The sequence below is a fragment of the Bombus terrestris genome, chromosome 3 (assembly GCF_910591885.1).
Source record: "Bombus terrestris chromosome 3, iyBomTerr1.2, whole genome shotgun sequence".
Lineage (NCBI taxonomy): Eukaryota > Metazoa > Arthropoda > Insecta > Hymenoptera > Apidae > Bombus > Bombus terrestris.
In genome coordinates this window covers 10517252-10537247 of record NC_063271.1, presented here as the reverse complement: position 1 = coordinate 10537247, position 19996 = coordinate 10517252, and the positions used below count along the sequence as shown (strand labels likewise).

The following is a 19996-nucleotide window of genomic DNA, read 5'->3' as shown; positions in this document are numbered from 1 at the left end:
AAAAAGAATTCTCTGAAAATTTCAAACATGATCCTCGAACTGGATGGCAGAAATTTGTCTTTTTTTTCAAGTAAAATTACGCGATAATTCTTACTAATTGGATATAACTCCCCATCCACTGATTTATGCGTCAATCGATGACACTGAAAATAGCTTATATATCTGTACATTTGTTTTGTTAGAAACGGTAATTAAATTAAATATTAGGTTATCCGAAAAGTGTCTTTCTTTCGTAAACGTTATTTACAACAGTGAACCTCTATACAAACGTGAAACCAAGTCTGTGAAATATCGCGGTGTTTATTTCAACAGAATAAAATGGATCGTACGTAATCCGACAAAATAATATAAAACAAAAAACATTGTGCGTCTATTATTTCCCCATAAAACGAAAGAACCTAATACGTAAAATTGTAGACAAGGAAATACAGAATCGTATTCTAAGACATTTTAACAATCTCAAAAAAATGCTGCCAAATTCTACATCGCAAGCCTTTCATTCATTACCTATAACTGAGCTCGAATGACAGACAATTTATAGAATTATAAAATTATCGCCGCACAATTAATCAATTACCTTGAAATATCGTAGCTACCCACGTAACTCGCTATATTGTACTGTCTGCTGAAATTACTATCACAATAAATCTATATTTTTTATATACACGTCAAAGGTCAGCTACATATTTCAAGTTCCACGATAAACCATCGTATTAAGGCTCACTTATCAAATTCTATATCTGAAGCTTGTATCGATAGTTGATCGTACTTGACAGACGATTTACAGAATTATAAAATTACTACAATTATTATCTACAATTACCAAATTCCATTGAACCGTTACAGTCACTTCGATACCTCATTACATTATATTGCCTCATAAAACTACTAGCACAGACAAATGAACCAACTACCATCTCAAGTTTCAACAACCCCTATCATTCACTTCGACCCTTCATTCAAGATGTGACACTTTCTATATCCACCCCGAGAATCAGCTACTTCGAGTTCCATGGTGAGCCATCGTATTAAGGGTCACTTATTAAATTCACGGACCTACATCGATGGTTAATCACCAGAACCATAAATTTATTACAATTATCAGCTGCAATTATTAAACTACAATTACCTGCATACCTCGCTGTATTATACTGTTTCGTCAGATCATTATCTCAGACAAGCAAACCAATAACCACGTCAAGTTTCGACAACTCCTATCATTCACTTCGACCCTTCATTTAAGATGTGACGCTTTCTATTAGGTTGTCCAGAAAGTTTCTTTCGTTTCATAAGGTGATAACAGATGAACAACAATTTCTGTTTTATATTATTTTATTGAATTAGATATGATCCATTTCGTTATATTTCTATTATTATGTGCATAATGCAATAAACTAATATAAAACAAAAAAACATTGTGCGTCTATTATTTCCTCATAAAACGAAAGAAACTTTTCGAACAACCTAATATATCTACACCGAGAATCAGCTCTACTTCGAGTTCCATGGTGAGCCATCGTGTTAAGGGTTGCTTATCAAATTCTATACGCCAGACTTGTCACGATTTGCAGAACTATAAAATTAATACAATTATCAGCTTACATACCTCGCTGCGTTGCACCTCATCGTAAAATCAAAACTATTAACACGGACAAGTTAACCAACGACTATCTCAATTTTCAACAATCTCTTCAACTTCGCTTCGACTTTTCATTCAGGATGCGACCACGTTCCGTGTTTGGATAAATTATCCTATTAAGGACCATCTATTGATAACTAGAATCGTTTGATCGGCGAGTGCTGGAGGAGCGAAAATGATCATAGGATTACGCGTTCGATCTCAAAATACGGTCACGTTCCATCAGTTGGGAACGGGCACGGAGTTGAGTTATGGCAACGTAAGCATTGTCAGCGAATGAAGCTCGAGCGACAGGCGCATGCTTTCAGCTGCTTTCGCAGCGAAGCGAAGCCGAGAAAGAGTAGTGTCGCGTCAGGAAATTGCTCCTCGCGCGGAATCGAGTGAGTTGCAGGTGGAATGGCACGAATTTCGCGGCCCATTGATGGGCTCTTCGAGTTCCCCGGTAATTATGCGGTGTAGCGCGAGTGGATGTGGAAACCTATTGGGGTTGAAATTTCTTCGGCTTGGCGATAGAGTTTCCCCACGTTCAAGATTGACGATTTAATTTGTTTTGCAAGAAGAATTCGTCCAAGATTTGAAAGGAAAATCATTTTCGCACGTGGCTGTACTTAGGACAAATTTCAATGTATTATAAAACAATGTATTTGCACATCTGCGTTTCTTAGAAAGGATTGGTGTCAAATTTACGAGGAAAATTATTTGCACGTGTGTCTGTACTTATGAGAAGCTTAAACGTAAAACATTGTGCAGATTGCACATCTGTGTTTTTTTTAAAAAGACAATCCGTATAAAATTAGCAAGGAGAATTATTTGAGCATATGTCTGTATTTATGAGAAGTTTAAATGTAAGGAGAAATCGTATGCTCGCGAGGAAAATTATTCGGCTACATATCGTTTGTTTATTTATAGGAACATTAATTATAAAATATTGTACAGATCGTACATCATTGTTTTGTAAGAAAATTTCGTATGAAATGTTTCTTAGAAAGTAAATTATACAAATGTGAGAAAATTAGGTAACAGTGAATTTGAAAAAATGAAACTGTTATACGAAAGTTTAATTTAACGATAATGTATTTGATTTTGTGCAACAAATTCTTTTGAAGTAAAATAAAATTATGTCAAAAAGTTCGAAAAATGCTTATTTAGGTATTTTGGTATATCTTCAAACGATTCGATGTTATTTTCGATGATTTCGATACTCGCGCGAAATGATGGAAATTGTTCAGTTCATTATATGACAGTTAATTGCCTCTGTAACGTGCAACACCAAATTACATTAAACTCGACTGTTTAAAAAAAAAAACCCCTAATTTAATTTTGACGTATTTAGTCCAATGATTAATCAAGTATCGCTCTAGAAACGGATACGTATTTATACCGATGGTAATATTACGACCATAGAGATTCGAAATTTCAATCACGCTTTGAAATTAATGGACATCTCTGATATCCCTTTTCAATCATCGTTTAAAGAAAATCGTACAAAATATGGAAAATTAGAAGGATAAAGAAGACAGGCCGAGAAGATAAAATAGTAAAAAGATATACAAAAATATTAAAATAGATTTTCCAATATTATTTGATAAACTATATTAAAAATTACTTCGCCAGATCACTGCAAAATTTAATATCATTAGGTAATGTTATAAACGTCAAAATATCGTTATTTACGATAATATGTGCTACATTGGCAGAATTATCTAAGCGAAGAATATTAAAAAGTAATTGTCACGACAAAAAATCATAGATAACTAGAGAAAATATCTCGTTCAACGAAGAATATGATATTTATGCTTCGTATAAAGATTTTGGCTGAGAAATAAGACAGGATTTTTGCGCGACTGTAATAGCTGGCTTAGTATTCAATATTTTCTCAATAAATAATTATCATTTCGTTATCACTGAGCGAGTAAAACAATCGGAGAAAGATCCCAACAACGCTAATCTAAATAATTTATATCGAATCCGAAATTGATACTGCTCCATTTTTCTTTTCTATTTTAGTCGTCGAAATATATAGCGACGATAAATCGAAGATTTTCACTGTGATTCGAATAAAATGCGATAATGGAACGCTGATTAAAAGAAATGGTAAGATAAAAGAAGATGAAGGGTTGAAAAAAGACGGTTTTATCGTTGTCCGGTTATCGTGCCTCATTAAAAACGTATTCTTTCATGAAACGTAAGCGAGCAAAAGGGAAGATCGATGAAAACAGCAACTTGTAACGCGAAGAGAAAATGATTCATATTTTTCACCTTTCTGAATATTTTAATTTTTACAAGCAAATCGATATGCCGCGATTGTTTTCAATTTGCTTTGCAAATGCACGAGAATCTACAGATGCCGAAGTGAATAAAAATTTGAATTGTTAAATCACATGTTTTTATAAAGTTAATTCTACGTGTTTTCATGACTGTTGAAATGAATAAATTACTCTTTCAAACATTACGGTCTCTACGGTACCTGTTAGATAAAACGACCCTCTCCCGAGGTTCTATAGTTTCTTAATTAAGTTCTCAAAAATACGAACTCGCATAGAAATCCTCGGTCTAACGATAAATGTTCGAACACCTTTCGTCAGCCACTACATCGCACCGTTTCAAAACTCCATGCACGTTCAAACACCCCCTTCATCATCCCCCTAACAGTGACGTTTTCGTGCGAAAGATGCGAGCTACCGGAATAACGCTAGCCACCGTAAAGTCGTCCATTTTCCAGCGGACACGTACCTTCGCTTAATGTCCGTTCACGGTGATGCAGGAACACGCGTGCAAGGGAAATGGTCGGACGACGAAGGACACGAGGGGTAACAGAGAAAGAAGAAAAAAAAGGCTTCGGGAGGTGGTGGGTTGCCCGCCAGAGTCACAAAGAATGGCGATCGAGGGTGGACCAACGATGGCAGGCAGGTAGCGGGGGTTGTTGGATGGGTTGGCGAAGGGGTAGACGCGGCAAAGAGCGAGTATCGCGATACTCCATCGGGCAGAAATCGATACGGGGATGGCCAGGGGGACAGGGACCACAGGGGGATGATGCCTCTTCGCTGTCTGTATTTTTCGCGGAAGCATCGCGCGGGCACGGATCCTCGGATACACGTTGCACGTGGCTTTCGGTTGTGCTTCAACGTTGACGAGATGATGAATTTTCGACCTGTTTGGAAAGCGATCGTTGTTAACATTTCGCCGGCAGGGAATCTCCTACCTATGGTAATTCTAGCTGTGTTTGTTTTACGCGAACGAACGGATGCTAGATGTAGATGAGTTTGGTCTTCGCTAGGGGTGGAATTTAATGGAAGATAAGCATGCGAACGAGTTTCCTGTTTCTTCTTCGGCTCGATTCGCTAACGAAACGCTTTTTCTAGACTTTTTTCGGGCTATTTAATTTTCTAATTAGCGAATGATGGATTTGGATTTGTGTGTTTTCGGTGTTTGTATTGTAAAAAGTTGCATGATGACGGAGTTGTTTGGTTTGTTAATACTCTTCGTGGAGGTATAGCGTGCTAGGACATTTATTGTTCGATTTTAGAAATTAATGAGACAAATGAATGGCTGAACCAGCTATTTCTGCTATAGCGTAAGACACTCGTATACTATTGGTCAAAAATGTATTAATACAAAATTTTGTACGTGCAATATTTGAAGAAAAATTTGAATAATTATTGAATATCAGGAACCCTAAAACTAAAAATACAAATATATATAATATATAGATGAAACCCAGAACAAAAAAATGATTTAGAAATTCTGATGTTAAGTGGTATTAAAATAGCATGTGAATAGGAATCTGTTATTTTTTGAAGCTGCATATTTTTTAGGATACAATATATTAATAAAATATTCGTATTTCCAGTAATACATTATGGAATTCGAATTAATGCTCTTTCAGCAAGTATTAAGAAATTATCGTTCAAAGGAAAATTCAATACGCCGATGGTACATATCAATCACCAAGAATGTACATTGTGTATATCTTACTATGTAGAACATTCTGAAATTTCATTAGCGCTGTGATGGAACACGATTGTGGTGATTTGATTAGTTAAATTTGAAACTAACCTGAAGATATACGCAGGAGTTACGATATGTCTATTGCAAATGTATATTTAATAGAAAATTAATATACAATATGAATAGCCATATCAAATATATGCTAAGTGTTAAAAGTGGTCTCTGAATATTTAGATTTATTAATATAAAGTTAGATAGTTAACTGTTTAAATACTTTTGTATTGTCTGCAAAATGCATACTTTCACTAAATATCTTTGCAGTATCTATGTACATTTTCAAATTTTTAAAATATAATTATGATAGTTGAGCTTCGTCACAGACTTTTTCAAACTTACAACCAATAAAACTATGATAATCGAGTTTCGTTACTGTTAATGAAAGTTCAAGATGTTTCATATAACACACATAATATATTTATGAAAGATTTCCAAAAGTATTCGAATACGATCGCGAGAAACTGTATATGGGAGAAATTAGAGGTTTTATTATAAGGAAGCAATTAATTGCAAGAATGAACAGTCTAAGGAGAGAAGGTCTGCGTACGGTCAGACGCAAGTTATCTTCGCCATAAGCGTCATCCTCTGACGCTTGATTTAAAAATTCACGTGAACAAAACTTTCCCACATATTTCTTTACTTTCTCACAAACCCAACTCAAACAGATTAAAACTTTCAGAACTTTTATCGATAATATAATAGAGTTTAAAAATGATCTACGAAAGAGTATTATACGTTTATTAATATTAACTTTTAAAATTATTTATATTCCATGAAAATATTCTGTGGAATTAAATTTGCACCTTTTTACATGCACATATAACTGTATGACGTTTATTGGCAATGATAATCTTTGTTATAATCAATTATTTACTTTATAAATTCGATCAAACTTTTGATTAAAACCGCCGCGAAATTGAATTTTTAATACCTTCATCATTTTTAACTCGTAACGTTAATTTGAATGAAAGCTGGGAAAAAGCATTGTGAATGAAAATTACGTGCTTGAAGTAGAATGAAGCACGGTTTTTTATTCGTTTGGTTTTGCAACGGCAAGTGTTATAATTATTGGTGCTTCGCATCAATTCTAGTACTTTAGCTTAATTGTTCGTTAATTAACTGCGAGAAATTAATTAATACTTCATTCAGCTCGTTACAGAGTTGTTAATGCGGGCAAGTTATTCGATGTGGATTCTACTGAAACAGACCTCCAAACATTAATTCGAGCTTATCGAAATCCTAATTCTTGGGAAGATGAAACCGTTGTTAATTAAGAAACAAGCGCTTTTAGCAGAAAGAATTCTAATTAAAATATTTCTTGCATGTTCGGACTTGTTTAATTTGTTTCTTCTCTTATTTTTCTACTAAAGTATTTCTAAGTATTTATAAATAATCCAAAAATGTTGGATTTCTATAATTAACATTACGAGAAAATACTTCCTGGACATCCAACTTTTCATCCCCTTATTTTGCTAATAATATACACAATGTAAAAGTAATTAAAAAAATTCTAATTTTTATGAATAACGTCGCAACAAACTATACATAGATATTATTTATTATGAAATGTTACGTCGAAACAGAAGGCGTTAATTAGAAAACTTCTCACTTTACAAACTGATTACGGTATATTATTTCTGATTTTTTAATTTCCTACTGATTTGTAATTAAGTATAACATCGCAAGTATAATGTAAATTAAGTAATTACCTAGTTAAATTTGATTTTCATTTGAAGTTCTTGATTAGTTTTGGCAATATCTTTGTAGAAATATTACGGTGATACTTCGAAAATTGATGTAAGGCGGGCCAAGTTTCTGTTGGAATTGGATTAAACCATACCGGCAGAACAAACAGCGGAAGGAGAAGAGGGCTGGCTTTGGTCAGACACACTTATCTTCAATCCTACGCTTTAATTCTTGTTTCAATTTTCTACGTGTATAATACTACTTTCTCGACCTATCGCTACAGTAATATTATACTATCCTCCTTTAAGACGTCTAACTTTCTATTTTCGTCATTTATATTTTTATATTTATTTATATAATTTTACATTCAAATTGAAACACTACCAACGACTTCAAATTCGATTTAATTCCACTATCACACATTTCACCCTAACTTTTTATAATTCACGCTTTATAATAACGAACCACTCAACATCTAATCAAATCTCGACCAAATAGTACAACATTAGCTAATCGTAATTAAATGTTATTTGAAATGTTATAATTTTTAAATAAAGTGAATATTTTTCAATGCTACTGAACGTACAGAAAAGTTAGGAAAAACTCATCCAAACACTTCATTCTCATCTGAACGAAGCCACCCTATTACCATTAATTACTCAACAAATCCCACTTTGCAGAGCTCTTCGTTACCATCATGCAGATTAAGAGGAATAAGCAGAAGCAAAATCTCCACGGCGTACACCGACTTGTGCACCGTAATAATTAGCGAACAAGCGATTCGTCAGCATTTTCTGATTCGGCTGATTCGCTGACTTCCGTTCATCCAAAATTAACTGATAAAAGCAACGCTCTTTGCGATCGTTTTTTTTAAATATTTGAAGAATATTCGTTTGGCTTCGATTCTTACCGATGTCGAGGGCCGTTTGAAATCGTCGTCGTCATCGTCGTCGTATTACCCTGTCGTTTTCTGTCGTTTACTCGTCGATATTTCAACGCGGCCTATCTCCGCTGTCCTCTAATGGATAATTTCCATCCCACCCCTGTTGCTGCGTCGAAACTTTGTACGAACGAGCGAAAAAACCTGGTCTGATACGCTTGTTGGCATCGACGATTGCCTCGATCAGAAATCAATAGGCCTGTCTAGAGCGTCTCTTCTCAACGCGAGTCTCTCGCGTACGTTGCTTGAATTATTGCCGTAGTGTGACATGTGATCCCAAGAACCTAAAATCCCTGAGACGAGTATGCGTGTCTTTTTCATAGTGCTGTCTGAAGAATGGGTTTTACCGAGCTGTTTTTCGTTATTAACGTTTTGCAACGTTAGACATTGTAAAATATTATTGCAATTCAGACAGGGAAAAATATTAATTTTACAGTTGTTCAGTCGTGTAACATGCACAAGCGGGCATGATGCCAAAGAAGTCTCAAAAAAACACATTTCAAAGTAGAATACCATCAACGCCCAAATTATAATTCCGAGATGAAGATAAGCTGCAAATTGTCAAATTTGAAATGAATCTAAAAATATATGTAGAAACTACAGGGTTAGATTTCAGCCGTCGTAACAAGTTTAAATTCTAATTTTGTAAAAGTAAATTCTAGCAAGTTAACTCGAAATCATTACCTTCCCCAATCTTTTCGATCTACTATAGTACAAAACATCGATAGACAAACTTCAAATGCCTTCCCATACCTTTGTAATTCCTTTATACAAGTGCTCTTTTATATAAAGAAATCTTAAAAGGCACATTCTGAAATACCCTGAACATACAAACCATCAATCCAAGATTCGTCTAATCCTGCGACCTCACGGCATCGATAAACCGTCATAAATATCATATCATCGATGAAGTGTCGAGTTTGAAGCGAATATACATATGCAATGTACATATATAGATTACAAGACTATATTCCACACTTGTTACAACGAGCTCAAAATCGTTACTTTTTCTAATCTTTTTAACCATCTAGAGTAACAAGAAGTAGATAGATTTTTATGCTTCTAAGCTTTAAAGTGTCTTCTTATTGCTTCGCAATTCCTCTGACAAAAGAGCCAACGAAGTCTTGAGAAAACACATTCCAAAGTAGAATATATCCTGGACGCTCAAATCATCATTCCAAGATTCGTCGAATCTTGCATCGTGCCGGCATCGATAAACCATAAAATGAGAATCACTGAGCTGTTCGGGCCGGAGTGTTGGCACAGTGCTCGTGATCGATTACTCGTCATCCGCGCGCGATGTCCCGAGTTCGACGCCCACCGCCCGCTGCCAAACCAAACGTACTTCTTTCTCTTTTTTCCACACCCCACCAACCCCTTCTGCAACCCCTTCTCGCCTATCCTCCTACTCGAGCTCGTTGTCTCCTGCTCTCTTTCCCCTGTTCTATTTTCAACCTACGGGTTCCTCTCTTCGGTCGTTGCATCGATCTCTTCTCTTTCGTTCGCTCCCACCTTTCTCTCTCTCTCTCTTTCTCTCTTTCGACACACGTAGAAAACGGCCGTTGTATACGATGGACGTTCGCACACTCAGACTGATCCTGCCTCTTCTCCTTGCCATCGGGACCGCTTCCACCGGAAGGGAATCGTAGGCGCAAGAAAAAAAAAAAAAGAAAAAGAAAAAGAAGAAAGAAGAGAGAGACCAGCCACGCGGGAGGAGTCGATCTTTGCCAAATCAAACTTAAGCCGGCCCCCTCGCCTTCCGTCGCATGCTGGACATTCGGAATATGGTTCGCCGCGTTCAAAGTATCGATCGTAGGTGACTAGACGACCAAACTATGCTCTAGTTTTATCTTCTTTCGATTCCTTCATGGAGGACTCTTTCTTGTCTACGTTGTTGCAGACGAAGGTTCTTTATTGGAAGTTAATTCTGGTTGTGTGGATTTCTAGTTTGAATATCGAGAGTTTTGTACGTGGAGATAGCGACGTTTGAACGGATGATGATTTGCAATGAGCAGAGTTAATATTTATACGCGACCTTCTCCGATTCCTTGATACAGAGTTTTCGTCTCTTTTCCTTTCTTTCTGTTTCGAAGAGGATGTTTCGCTATGCGCATTATGATTGGAATATTTCGAGTTACATACATGCAGGTAGATAATTGAGTGGATGGTGATTTGGAAGAAAGTGACTAGGATACGATCACGATCACTATCACGACATTTTTCGATTTCTTGATAGAGGATTTACCTCTCCCTATTTGAGAGAGGAAGATGCTTTAGAGGGATTTGATTTGGTTCGGCGAATTGTGATTTGAATATTGAGAGTTTCGTGGATGAAGATAGGATTGTTTGAATGGATAGTGATTTGAATAAGAAGATCACTAGTCTACGACCATTCTCGATACTTGCGTTTTATCTTCTTTCGATTCTTTGATGGAAAATTTTCTTCTGTTTTTCGCGATAAAGCTTCTTTACAGAGATTCTGTTTGATTTGGAATAAGGTGACACTAGTCTGCGATCATCCACGACATTTTACGATTCCTTGATACAGGAAATTCCTCCTCTATCCGTTTTGAGGAACAAGGTTTTTTAAAGATACACCGCGCATTTATAGCAGAACAGCAGTGAAACTATAACAAACGGAAAAAGAAGAATACGTATTTCCTTTAATACGATAAATCTCAATCGACGCGTAATCGAAGTTGAGCCGATCAAACGCGTTATTTTTATTCGAGATTAAAAACGCAAATGCATGAAAACCGCGGATGTTTTCAGAGAGTGCGTGTGACGAAGCTTTATCGAAAGCCACGTGCTTCTAGCGCAAACATCCAGCTCTGTCCTTAATTAAAATGTAGAGTAACAAACAACGTGTTGAGCAAATAAAACTCAATACCGGAATTAAAAATACGCAAATGATGATCCACCGTGCGCTCTTAATTTACATCCACGGCTCTCGTGATTTTCAAATTATTATCATAATCTGGTCGAACGAGTGACTAGCAAGGTATTTATTTTCATTAAAAATCCTAGTTCTTACACAGCACGGCAACGTAAGCATGAAAATGTTTCCAACGTGATAGAAAGAAAACATCAAATTTTCTAATTCTACTCTGATAAATCTTACGATTAATAGAGAAATATAGGAAATATAGTTGATCTTTCAGCTTGTAATATTCTTCTGTCGTTTCAAATAAGAATATTTGAATCATCCAATATAGAGACGATAAGTGGAGAAACGAACGATTTCAAATAATAAACAGGTTTTATCAGGTTTGTCAATTACAAATTTCAATTCTGCTAATATATGTTGATGGATTCATTTATACAATACGGAAATTAATTTTATTGTTTGCATTATTTCGGTATATTAATATTAATTGGAATAATGGTACAATAATAATAGGATGCTAATTATACTAATTAAAGTTAAATAATGAAAATTATTATAGACTTCTGTATATGTAATTTAGCCCACTGTGATTTTATTTGCTTACAAGAAAAGAAATTATAAATTCAATATTCTATTAAAAATTCCAAACGTCCAACTGTTAAACAATATTAATTAATTGTTTAGCATGTAAGTACTATAATAAAGTTTCTTATCGGTCTTATAAAGACGTGAATTTAACAGCTTTCGTCATACAACATTAAATTACATTCTGATTAGACAATTTGAACATAGTTACTTTTTAATAATAATTAACAACTGTAAAGATCTCATAAACATTTTATCCTGGGATACCTAATCACTTCTCGATAATAATTAACTTTTGTAAACATTTCGTAAATATTTTATCCTCGGATACTTTTAGATAACATCGTACACAAACTTCCTCGCTTTAAAATTTAGCATCTTAAGCGATATGAAATTCAGAGTATCACTTCAAAATGCAATCTCTCGTTTTCTAAACGGAAAGAGGAACTCAAATCACAATCACTCGTCTTATCTACGCTATTATCAATTTCTCGATAAACCAATCGGTCAACTATACAAAAGAAACAATCTCGTTCATATAATGTTTTCTTTGTACTCCACGTAAAATGGAATTCAAATTACTCCATACACTTTTGAAAAAGATCGCCAGATTGGGTAGGTCATTGTCTTACGATGCTCCCATATAATAAGAACGCTATCTGTCCATTAATCTAGACACAGTTCAAGCATGGCAACGCGTCCCCTAGGATACACAAACCCTTTTCTTTCCCCCTGCTGGTGGCTATTATCGAGGCGAGAGACAGAGAGAGAGAGAGAGAGAGAGAGAGAGAAGAAAGTAGAGAGGCAGAGGTCGTACTATGTTCAGAAACGAGAATAAGCCTAGACACTGGACACGCCAGAACGCTGCCAATTCTCCTTTGTCCTTGGCAATCGGCCATTCTACCATTTCACCTGTACTCTTCGTTGGGGTGAACAGTTTTTGGAATTACCCAGGTGGAAAATTTTGTTGCAGAACGTTGATTTTTATTCTATTATTAGACAAGACATGTCATTACGTGTACAGAAAAATATATTTCCGGAGATTTTGTTTTGCAAGTTTGATTAACAAGCTTTCACTCTGTTGAATGAAGTATGGATCACATAGAGAATAATATTTTTGAAGAGTTTGTGTCGAAAGGTCAATTACAGAATTTTGATTAGGTTGCCCGAAAACTTTCTTTCTTTTTATGAGGAAATAATAGACGCACAACGTTTTTTGTTTTATATTATTTTGTCAAATTACTTTGTTTTATTGAGATAAACATTTCACAGACTTGCTTTCACGTTTGTATGAAGGTGCACTGTTGTAAAGAACACGTTTGCGAAAGAAAGACACTTTCCGGACAACCTGATATAACGATGAAGCTGAACCAATTTGTAGAGGTTTATGTGTAGAGGGTGGTTGGTCGGTGAGGTTTAATTTGCGAGATTGCTCGTTGCTGAAACCGTCGAATATATTTAAAATGATAAATTAGTATACAGATAATGTTCGCAAAGACGCTCGTATTAACCAATTCGCTAAGACAGTATATAAGTCGTAAAATAGGATCCCTAATGACTCGTTAATTATATATATCGCTGATAATTCGTTGATAACTGGTTGATAACTGATCGACAACTGACTGTAACTTAAATATACGGAAGATATCGTTTTTTGGAATTTTATAGCGAAGGGCGAATCAAAGGATTTTGATTCTGTTGGACAAAGTAACATGATGAATACGGATTATAATATAAAATATTATTTTTGGATATTTTCTTGTAAGATGAATTAAAGAATTTGTCTTCCACTGGATAAAATATGGCAAAGAATTGTTTCCTAATTTTTAGTAAATTCTAGGATTCTGGAAAATTACTGGAAAATTGTATTTTTACATATCTATTATACTACTCCAACATACCAGTCCAACTTCCGGAAATAAAATCATTTTATATCGTTGAAAATAATGGAAACATCGAACCGATATAGATAACCGAATAATCTGCATTCCAAAGATAACATGTGAAAATAAATATTTAAAAAAATGTACAATATACACTATATAAATTTCTATAAATTATAACTCGCAATTGTAAGAAATCAGTTACATGATTTACAGTAACACAATGTACAAGAAATATAAGTTGAACGATGAAATTTGAAAAAGTGACCACTCACCGGTGAGAAGGAGTACCGCCACGGTCGAGTCCATTCCCAAAGCCGAAACTCTTTGAAACGCAATCAATTCAACGCATTCTCGGAACATTCCTGTAACAAGAATTACCAGGTGGTTAGGGAACGAAGCAAAAAGCTGGGATCATAGGGTGGCAAGTAGTTTGGAACAGTGTACGTTTTGCTATGATGGATTTTGGGAGTTTCTTGCGGGCGTCGGAGACCGGACGGAAATGGCTTTCCAAGCGATTAATTAGGATAGAAGGTTCCAACGGATTGGTCGGTGATGTATCGATGTTTGAGCGGTAAATACGTTTACTACCCGCATTTATTCGATAAATTTCGCTCGAGAGCTCGTCAAAGTCTATATTAGGATATTATATATAATTCTACACCGTGAGATATATACTGGGAATATTATATATAACGCTTTATACGACTTTATGTATTTATTTATATTTAAAAGTTTCGTTTGCCATAAAAGGAACTTAACTTCACTAGAGAATGTGAAGAAATTTATCCTATTCCAATTTTTTCCTATTTATTTATTTATTTTCTACTTCCATTTATCCTGTTTTATAATTTAAAATTACTCCTGTTTAGAAAAAACAATCTTATCCTTTTATCAACAGGTATTTTTTGTCTCCGAATTAAATTGGACATAATAATTCAAAGGGATATTTAAAAAATTCGTTTAACAATATTTATCTTAATTTGAAACAACTTTCATTTCATAGGAGCAAAATCAACTTCGGCCAAGTACAAGTTGATCCTACCAAATTTGTCATAATTCTGTTCAAAATAATGAAACTGTTTCCTAGCACGGTATTAAACAACTTTCGTTCATAAAATCAACTTAATCCATGTAACGCAGAATCGAGTCAAACTTCGAAACGACATTCGCTACAAAACCTACCGTGGCACGAACTAATTCCCATTCATAAGATCAACTTCACCTAGAAATGCAAAATTGAAGCAACTTTTCTTTGAGAATTCATAGGTTTAGCAAACGATATTTTGCCAGCCTATCTTATAAAATCGTTTATACCAATACAACTTACGGGCTGTAATAGACTTGATTTGTTAAAACTTCGTTAACGTACTTAGAACAGAACAGAGCTTCGTTAAAAAACTAGAAAATTACGAGTCCTTTATTGTTCCTCTTGCTTTTTTTCCCACTATACAGTGTAAATAACGATTCGATCGATTAAATTGTAGTTATTGGAACGTCCTGATCTTAAAGATCATTCGTATTGATAAGACTTAAAGATTCATAAAGTAACGTTTTACTGAAAAATCGTTATCACATTTAAACGCAAATCGCAGTTGCAGATTTGTTATCGTCAACCTCTCTTTTGTATTATTCTAAATCGAAAATTATATTTCTATACTTTAAGTTCATTCGTGTTGATACGATTCAAAGCTCGTGCTGTAGCGAGAAATTTCTCAAAATGTCGTTAAAAATTTAAGAAGTAAATTGCACTTGCAAATATTTTATCGTCACTCTCGCTCGTTCTATTGGGTTGGCAACTAAGTGATTGCGGATTTTATTATTACCACCTAATGACAAAATCCGCAACCACTTAGTTGCCAACTCAATATTACGTATCACGAGTTAGGTTTGTATTGCAGTCATTCGTATTGACGTAATTCGAAAATCTGTCAAAATTTCGCTAAAAGGAGTGTCGAAGAGGATCGAACATTTGCGAATCTTTTATCTCCGTCATCCTAATTTCACGTCATTTTACGGGATTAGTTTTGGACGAGTTTTGCGAGAGCTTTAACGACGGAGACGACCTGGAGAATCAGAGGGCGAATTAGCATGCGGCATACGCATCTGTTGACCATTAATCAATTAGCGCGATTCCACGAGCATGCAGGCAGTGTAACGACTGTCCAAGCGATAGAGTGTCCCCGTGGCGTAAAATTTCAGTTAAATGGCGCACGCTCGTACTACGCGCGTGTTAAATGATCACGTCGAAAACCGCGGCGAGAGTAAAGTTTAATAACGCGACAGAAACGGCCATCGTCAAACCGTACCGGCCTGACCATGGTGGCCGTACAAAATTATTCGCTTTATGGTGCAGTGGTGTATTGTGGTTGTTCATGGTGAAGGATAACGCGCAATGTTTTCGGGAATTTGGTTGGGTTATTGGACGTGAAATGCCGGTGAATGGGCATCGTTGGTGAGGATTATGAGGTGTGCTGTATAAATGGAACGAAAGCAGGTGTCGAAAATAAATGTGATTTTTGCTAGATTTGTTTAATGAACTATTATAAAAGAAAATGGTAAAATTGGAATAATATTGATACGTGAGATATACATATAAGAGATAGGAACCGAAAGATCCGCTTCATCTTTTTATCAGTTCCACTATTTCATTGTCGAAATATATGACTAACGCCCAATTTTGAACAAAATAAATGAGCGTGCGCTGAATAAATCGAATGAAATCGCGTGTCGGATATAAATATGATTTTTATCAGATTTTTTTAATTAATCGTTGCAAGTAATATCAATTCTCTACTTTTTTATAAGTTTCACAATTTTTCTGCCGAGGTATATAATTAACGTTCGACTGTCAGAAAATAAATAATTCATTTCCATAATTTTGTTTATCGAAGAAACATGGCATAAATAGTAATGGCAGCACCTAGACTCGAGAATCAACGTTAGTAATCGATAATTGGAATCTAAATCTTAATAAATTCGATATCCTGTTATATCGTTTTTTAAAAAGTAAAACTACCTTTTGCCTTCATTTTTCTTAACAAAGTAGAATCATTTGATCATTCTACATAGAATTAGTATTCACGTAGCAACGAGAGTATTTGAGAAAATTCTAAGATTTCCAATCCTTCGTATAATCCTTCCTAAAAATATTTTTAAAAATATTCACCTCATCGTAATATATTTCCTGTTACAGTTAATTATATATATTTCGTAATATATTTCCTGTTACAATTAATAAATAATTCTTACCAGTGTCAGAATTCGATGAAGCTATTAAACGTATTCTACATCTGTTAATTCTATAAAATTCTATAAAGACGTGCTCTGAAAAGTAACATGATGTATAAGTGAAGGAATTTCTGTTCGAGATTCCTGGAATGTCCAACGTTGGAATTGAAACGTATTAGGCTGAACGTGGGTACACGTATAAACCGGTCGATAAGCGATAAGATTGATGATGGCGTGGTTAAGATATTCATTTATTTCTGAAGAGTGACACGCTATTTTTCAGGACGCTCTTCGACGAGCGTAATACATTTATCTTAATATTTCATGCTGTCCAGAGAGTCGAAAACGTGTGTGCGTGTATATATATAGAACGAATGTAACAGCGAACGTTGGAAATAGAAAGAATTACACGACGTTTTTTTATTTTTTACCATTCACATTTTATTCTATTCTAACTCTAAGGGATAACAGTAATTGTAGCATTCCATTTACATTATACTCTTTTTATTCTTCGTATAAAGCTTTTATTTAATATTCAAGGGTCGAAGATATTGTGATATATAGTAAATGGTAATATACGATAAAAGAAATATTTCATCCCCTGTGTATAAATTGAATTTTAAATTTCAAGGCGATTCATCTCCCTATCAACTTTGGAATAAATCATCGTATTCAAATTCTCTTCTCTTTCTTTTCTTTTTTCTTATGCAAGAGGTCTAAAGTAGGTATAGTTAGATGTTATAAATGAAAGAGAGGAAGAGATTCTTTATATCGACATATAAAGAACTTTTCCTTTCTGTCTAGGATATTCCCACTATCAAAGTATAGACAAAATTGAAATCAAATGTGAAACTACTTTGCAAAGTGTTTCAACTACCCCTTCGTTCCTTCAAGATTATATTGCATTCACTTTTTGATAATCAATTCTTCGCTTTCTCAAGATCTTTCGATAAAACATCAGAAAACAAACATTAACAATATCCTCTATCCTTTGATTCATCTTTTTAATCCCATTTTTTTACTATTTTATACTCATTTATCAAATTCCAACATACTACTTTCTATCTCACAATTCTCCATTCTTTACTTATCCACCCTTATTCTTATCATCCTTCGTCATTCCCCAACACAGGAATTAAATTACCAGAACATGATCGTAATATTAATTGCTTACTACTAACTCACGCTACCAATAATTATTATATCGGCACATGAGTCAGAGGACGATGCGAATCGAGAGCGACTCATGTTGTTATTTTGCCTCGAGACATTCACACCGTCTTGACGCACAAAACGTAACGATAAACAAACTCCGTGCAAAACAATATCGCCGATCAAAGACGAATTTGAATTTTCCGACTCTCCTCCGATCAGTATAAATAAGCGGATGCGATCGCAAGGAAATGAATTACAGTCAGTTGTCGATCAGTTATCAATGAGTTAGCAACGTTAATTAACGTGTCATTAGCGATCCTATTTTACGACTTATACATTGTACGAGCGACTCAGCGAATATAGCCTGTATACTGATTTATTATTTTAAATATACTCGACGGTTCTACAACAAGCAATAACATTTAATAAATGTCACGATCAAACATCCTCTATTCAAGTCCTAATCTAAGTACGTTACTACGATTACTTCTTATTAAATAATTAATTAATTTTTCACATTTTCAGAGTGATCAAAAAACAGGAAAAGAAAATTACAGTCAAGAATACTATTCCCTATCCTTCAACTTTGTCTTTCTCCCCTATCCATCCTCTCTACTCGTCTTCCATCATCCGTGAAAAAATACGCGTACCACCAAACTCCTAGTTCCTCGATTTCTTTTTCGTACAGCAGACTAAAACTCCAAGTATCCAGAGTCTCACGTACTCTGCACCGCGGTATAACTTCAAAAAGGCCACGCACGCTGCCGTAGCTGGTTGGTCCCAACGGAACGACGACGACGTCCGGGTTATGGTCGCGTAGGGGTTTACGGGGGTTGTAGGATGGGTGGTTGGCTTTAGAAGCACATTTCGTTGACCGGACAGAAAAGCACGGGAATAGTTCAGTAGGGATGGTGCGGTTGTACTGGTGTCCGGAAGCGTGACGACGGTCATTTTTCACGACACGGACGTCCGTTTCTGGTCCACGATCACCGCGAAATACAAACAAAAATGGGGCAGGAAATATGCAGAGAATGAATAGTGGCTTCAGCTGACTTGCTTCCCGCGTATTGTAACTTTTCTCTTGTTTCTTTCCTTTCTTGCATCTTTAAGAGGTTAATGAATAACGAGAAGAATAACGTTGTTTGTTAAGAGGTGCGTAATTGTGCGTACGTACTTCACGGTCACGTGTTACGTAAATTTGCTGGTTTCTTAATGGCACGTTCTTTTATCTTGCTTTTAATTATCGTGATTTTCCGTTCTACACGCAAATTTAATTTTATCATTATAATCCAGGTTATTAACGATGGTTCCTCTTATGATTACATGAATTGTTTTTCCCTTTTTTAATGAAATTGCATGAAATTTTCACATTAATTCTTATGATTTTTGGTTGTATTATAAATACTAAGAAAAAGATATTTGTTCTGATACTTAATTTTATCATTGCCATTGGATGTGTAGTTTCTTATATTACTTGACACTTTCTATCACATCACTGTGTTTTATGAGTTAACTTATTAGTGCAACATTCGATGTATATTTATTTACAACTATTTTTTCCAATTAAAAATACGCATATGCTGAAATGTCTACAATTTTCAACCAGAGCCTGGTAATGAAATAAAAATTCAATCTTTAGGAAACTACGAGAGATTGTTTAATAAAAGAAATTATTCTACTTAATCCTACAATCGTTCACACTTATACACATATATACTTATACACTTTATAAAATAAATTCCAAACAGATCATTTTATATATTACGCTCTATTAAACGTTTCTGTTAATCTAAAACCTAAACTTCGAACAAAATAATAAAAGATAACTAAACAGCTAGCCCCTGAAATAACCTAAAAAGGTACTCGACACGAACTAAGTTCACAAAAACGAAATACTCTGATAGTTGTTGCCAGTGGGTGACTTAGCGACCAACGACAAATATCGTCTCGGTTCTCTCCCCTGTCGATCGTATTTTTTCCTGGTT

At 35.0% G+C, this 19996-nt stretch overlaps 1 protein-coding gene across 5 annotated transcripts in view; it reads right to left on the bottom strand.

Annotated features, from left to right (window-relative positions):
• Positions 1 to 19996, bottom strand: part of LOC100649570 (Down syndrome cell adhesion molecule-like protein Dscam2) — a 308069-nt gene that overhangs the window by 133775 nt on the left and 154298 nt on the right. For all 5 annotated transcript variants that reach the window (XM_048414706.1, XM_048414703.1, XM_048414704.1 and 2 more), the window contains exon 3: positions 13901 to 13990. In XM_048414706.1, the coding sequence (XP_048270663.1) occupies positions 13901 to 13988 (88 nt within the window). In that variant the 5' untranslated portion in view covers positions 13989 to 13990. The remainder of the gene's footprint in view (positions 1 to 13900; positions 13991 to 19996) is intronic.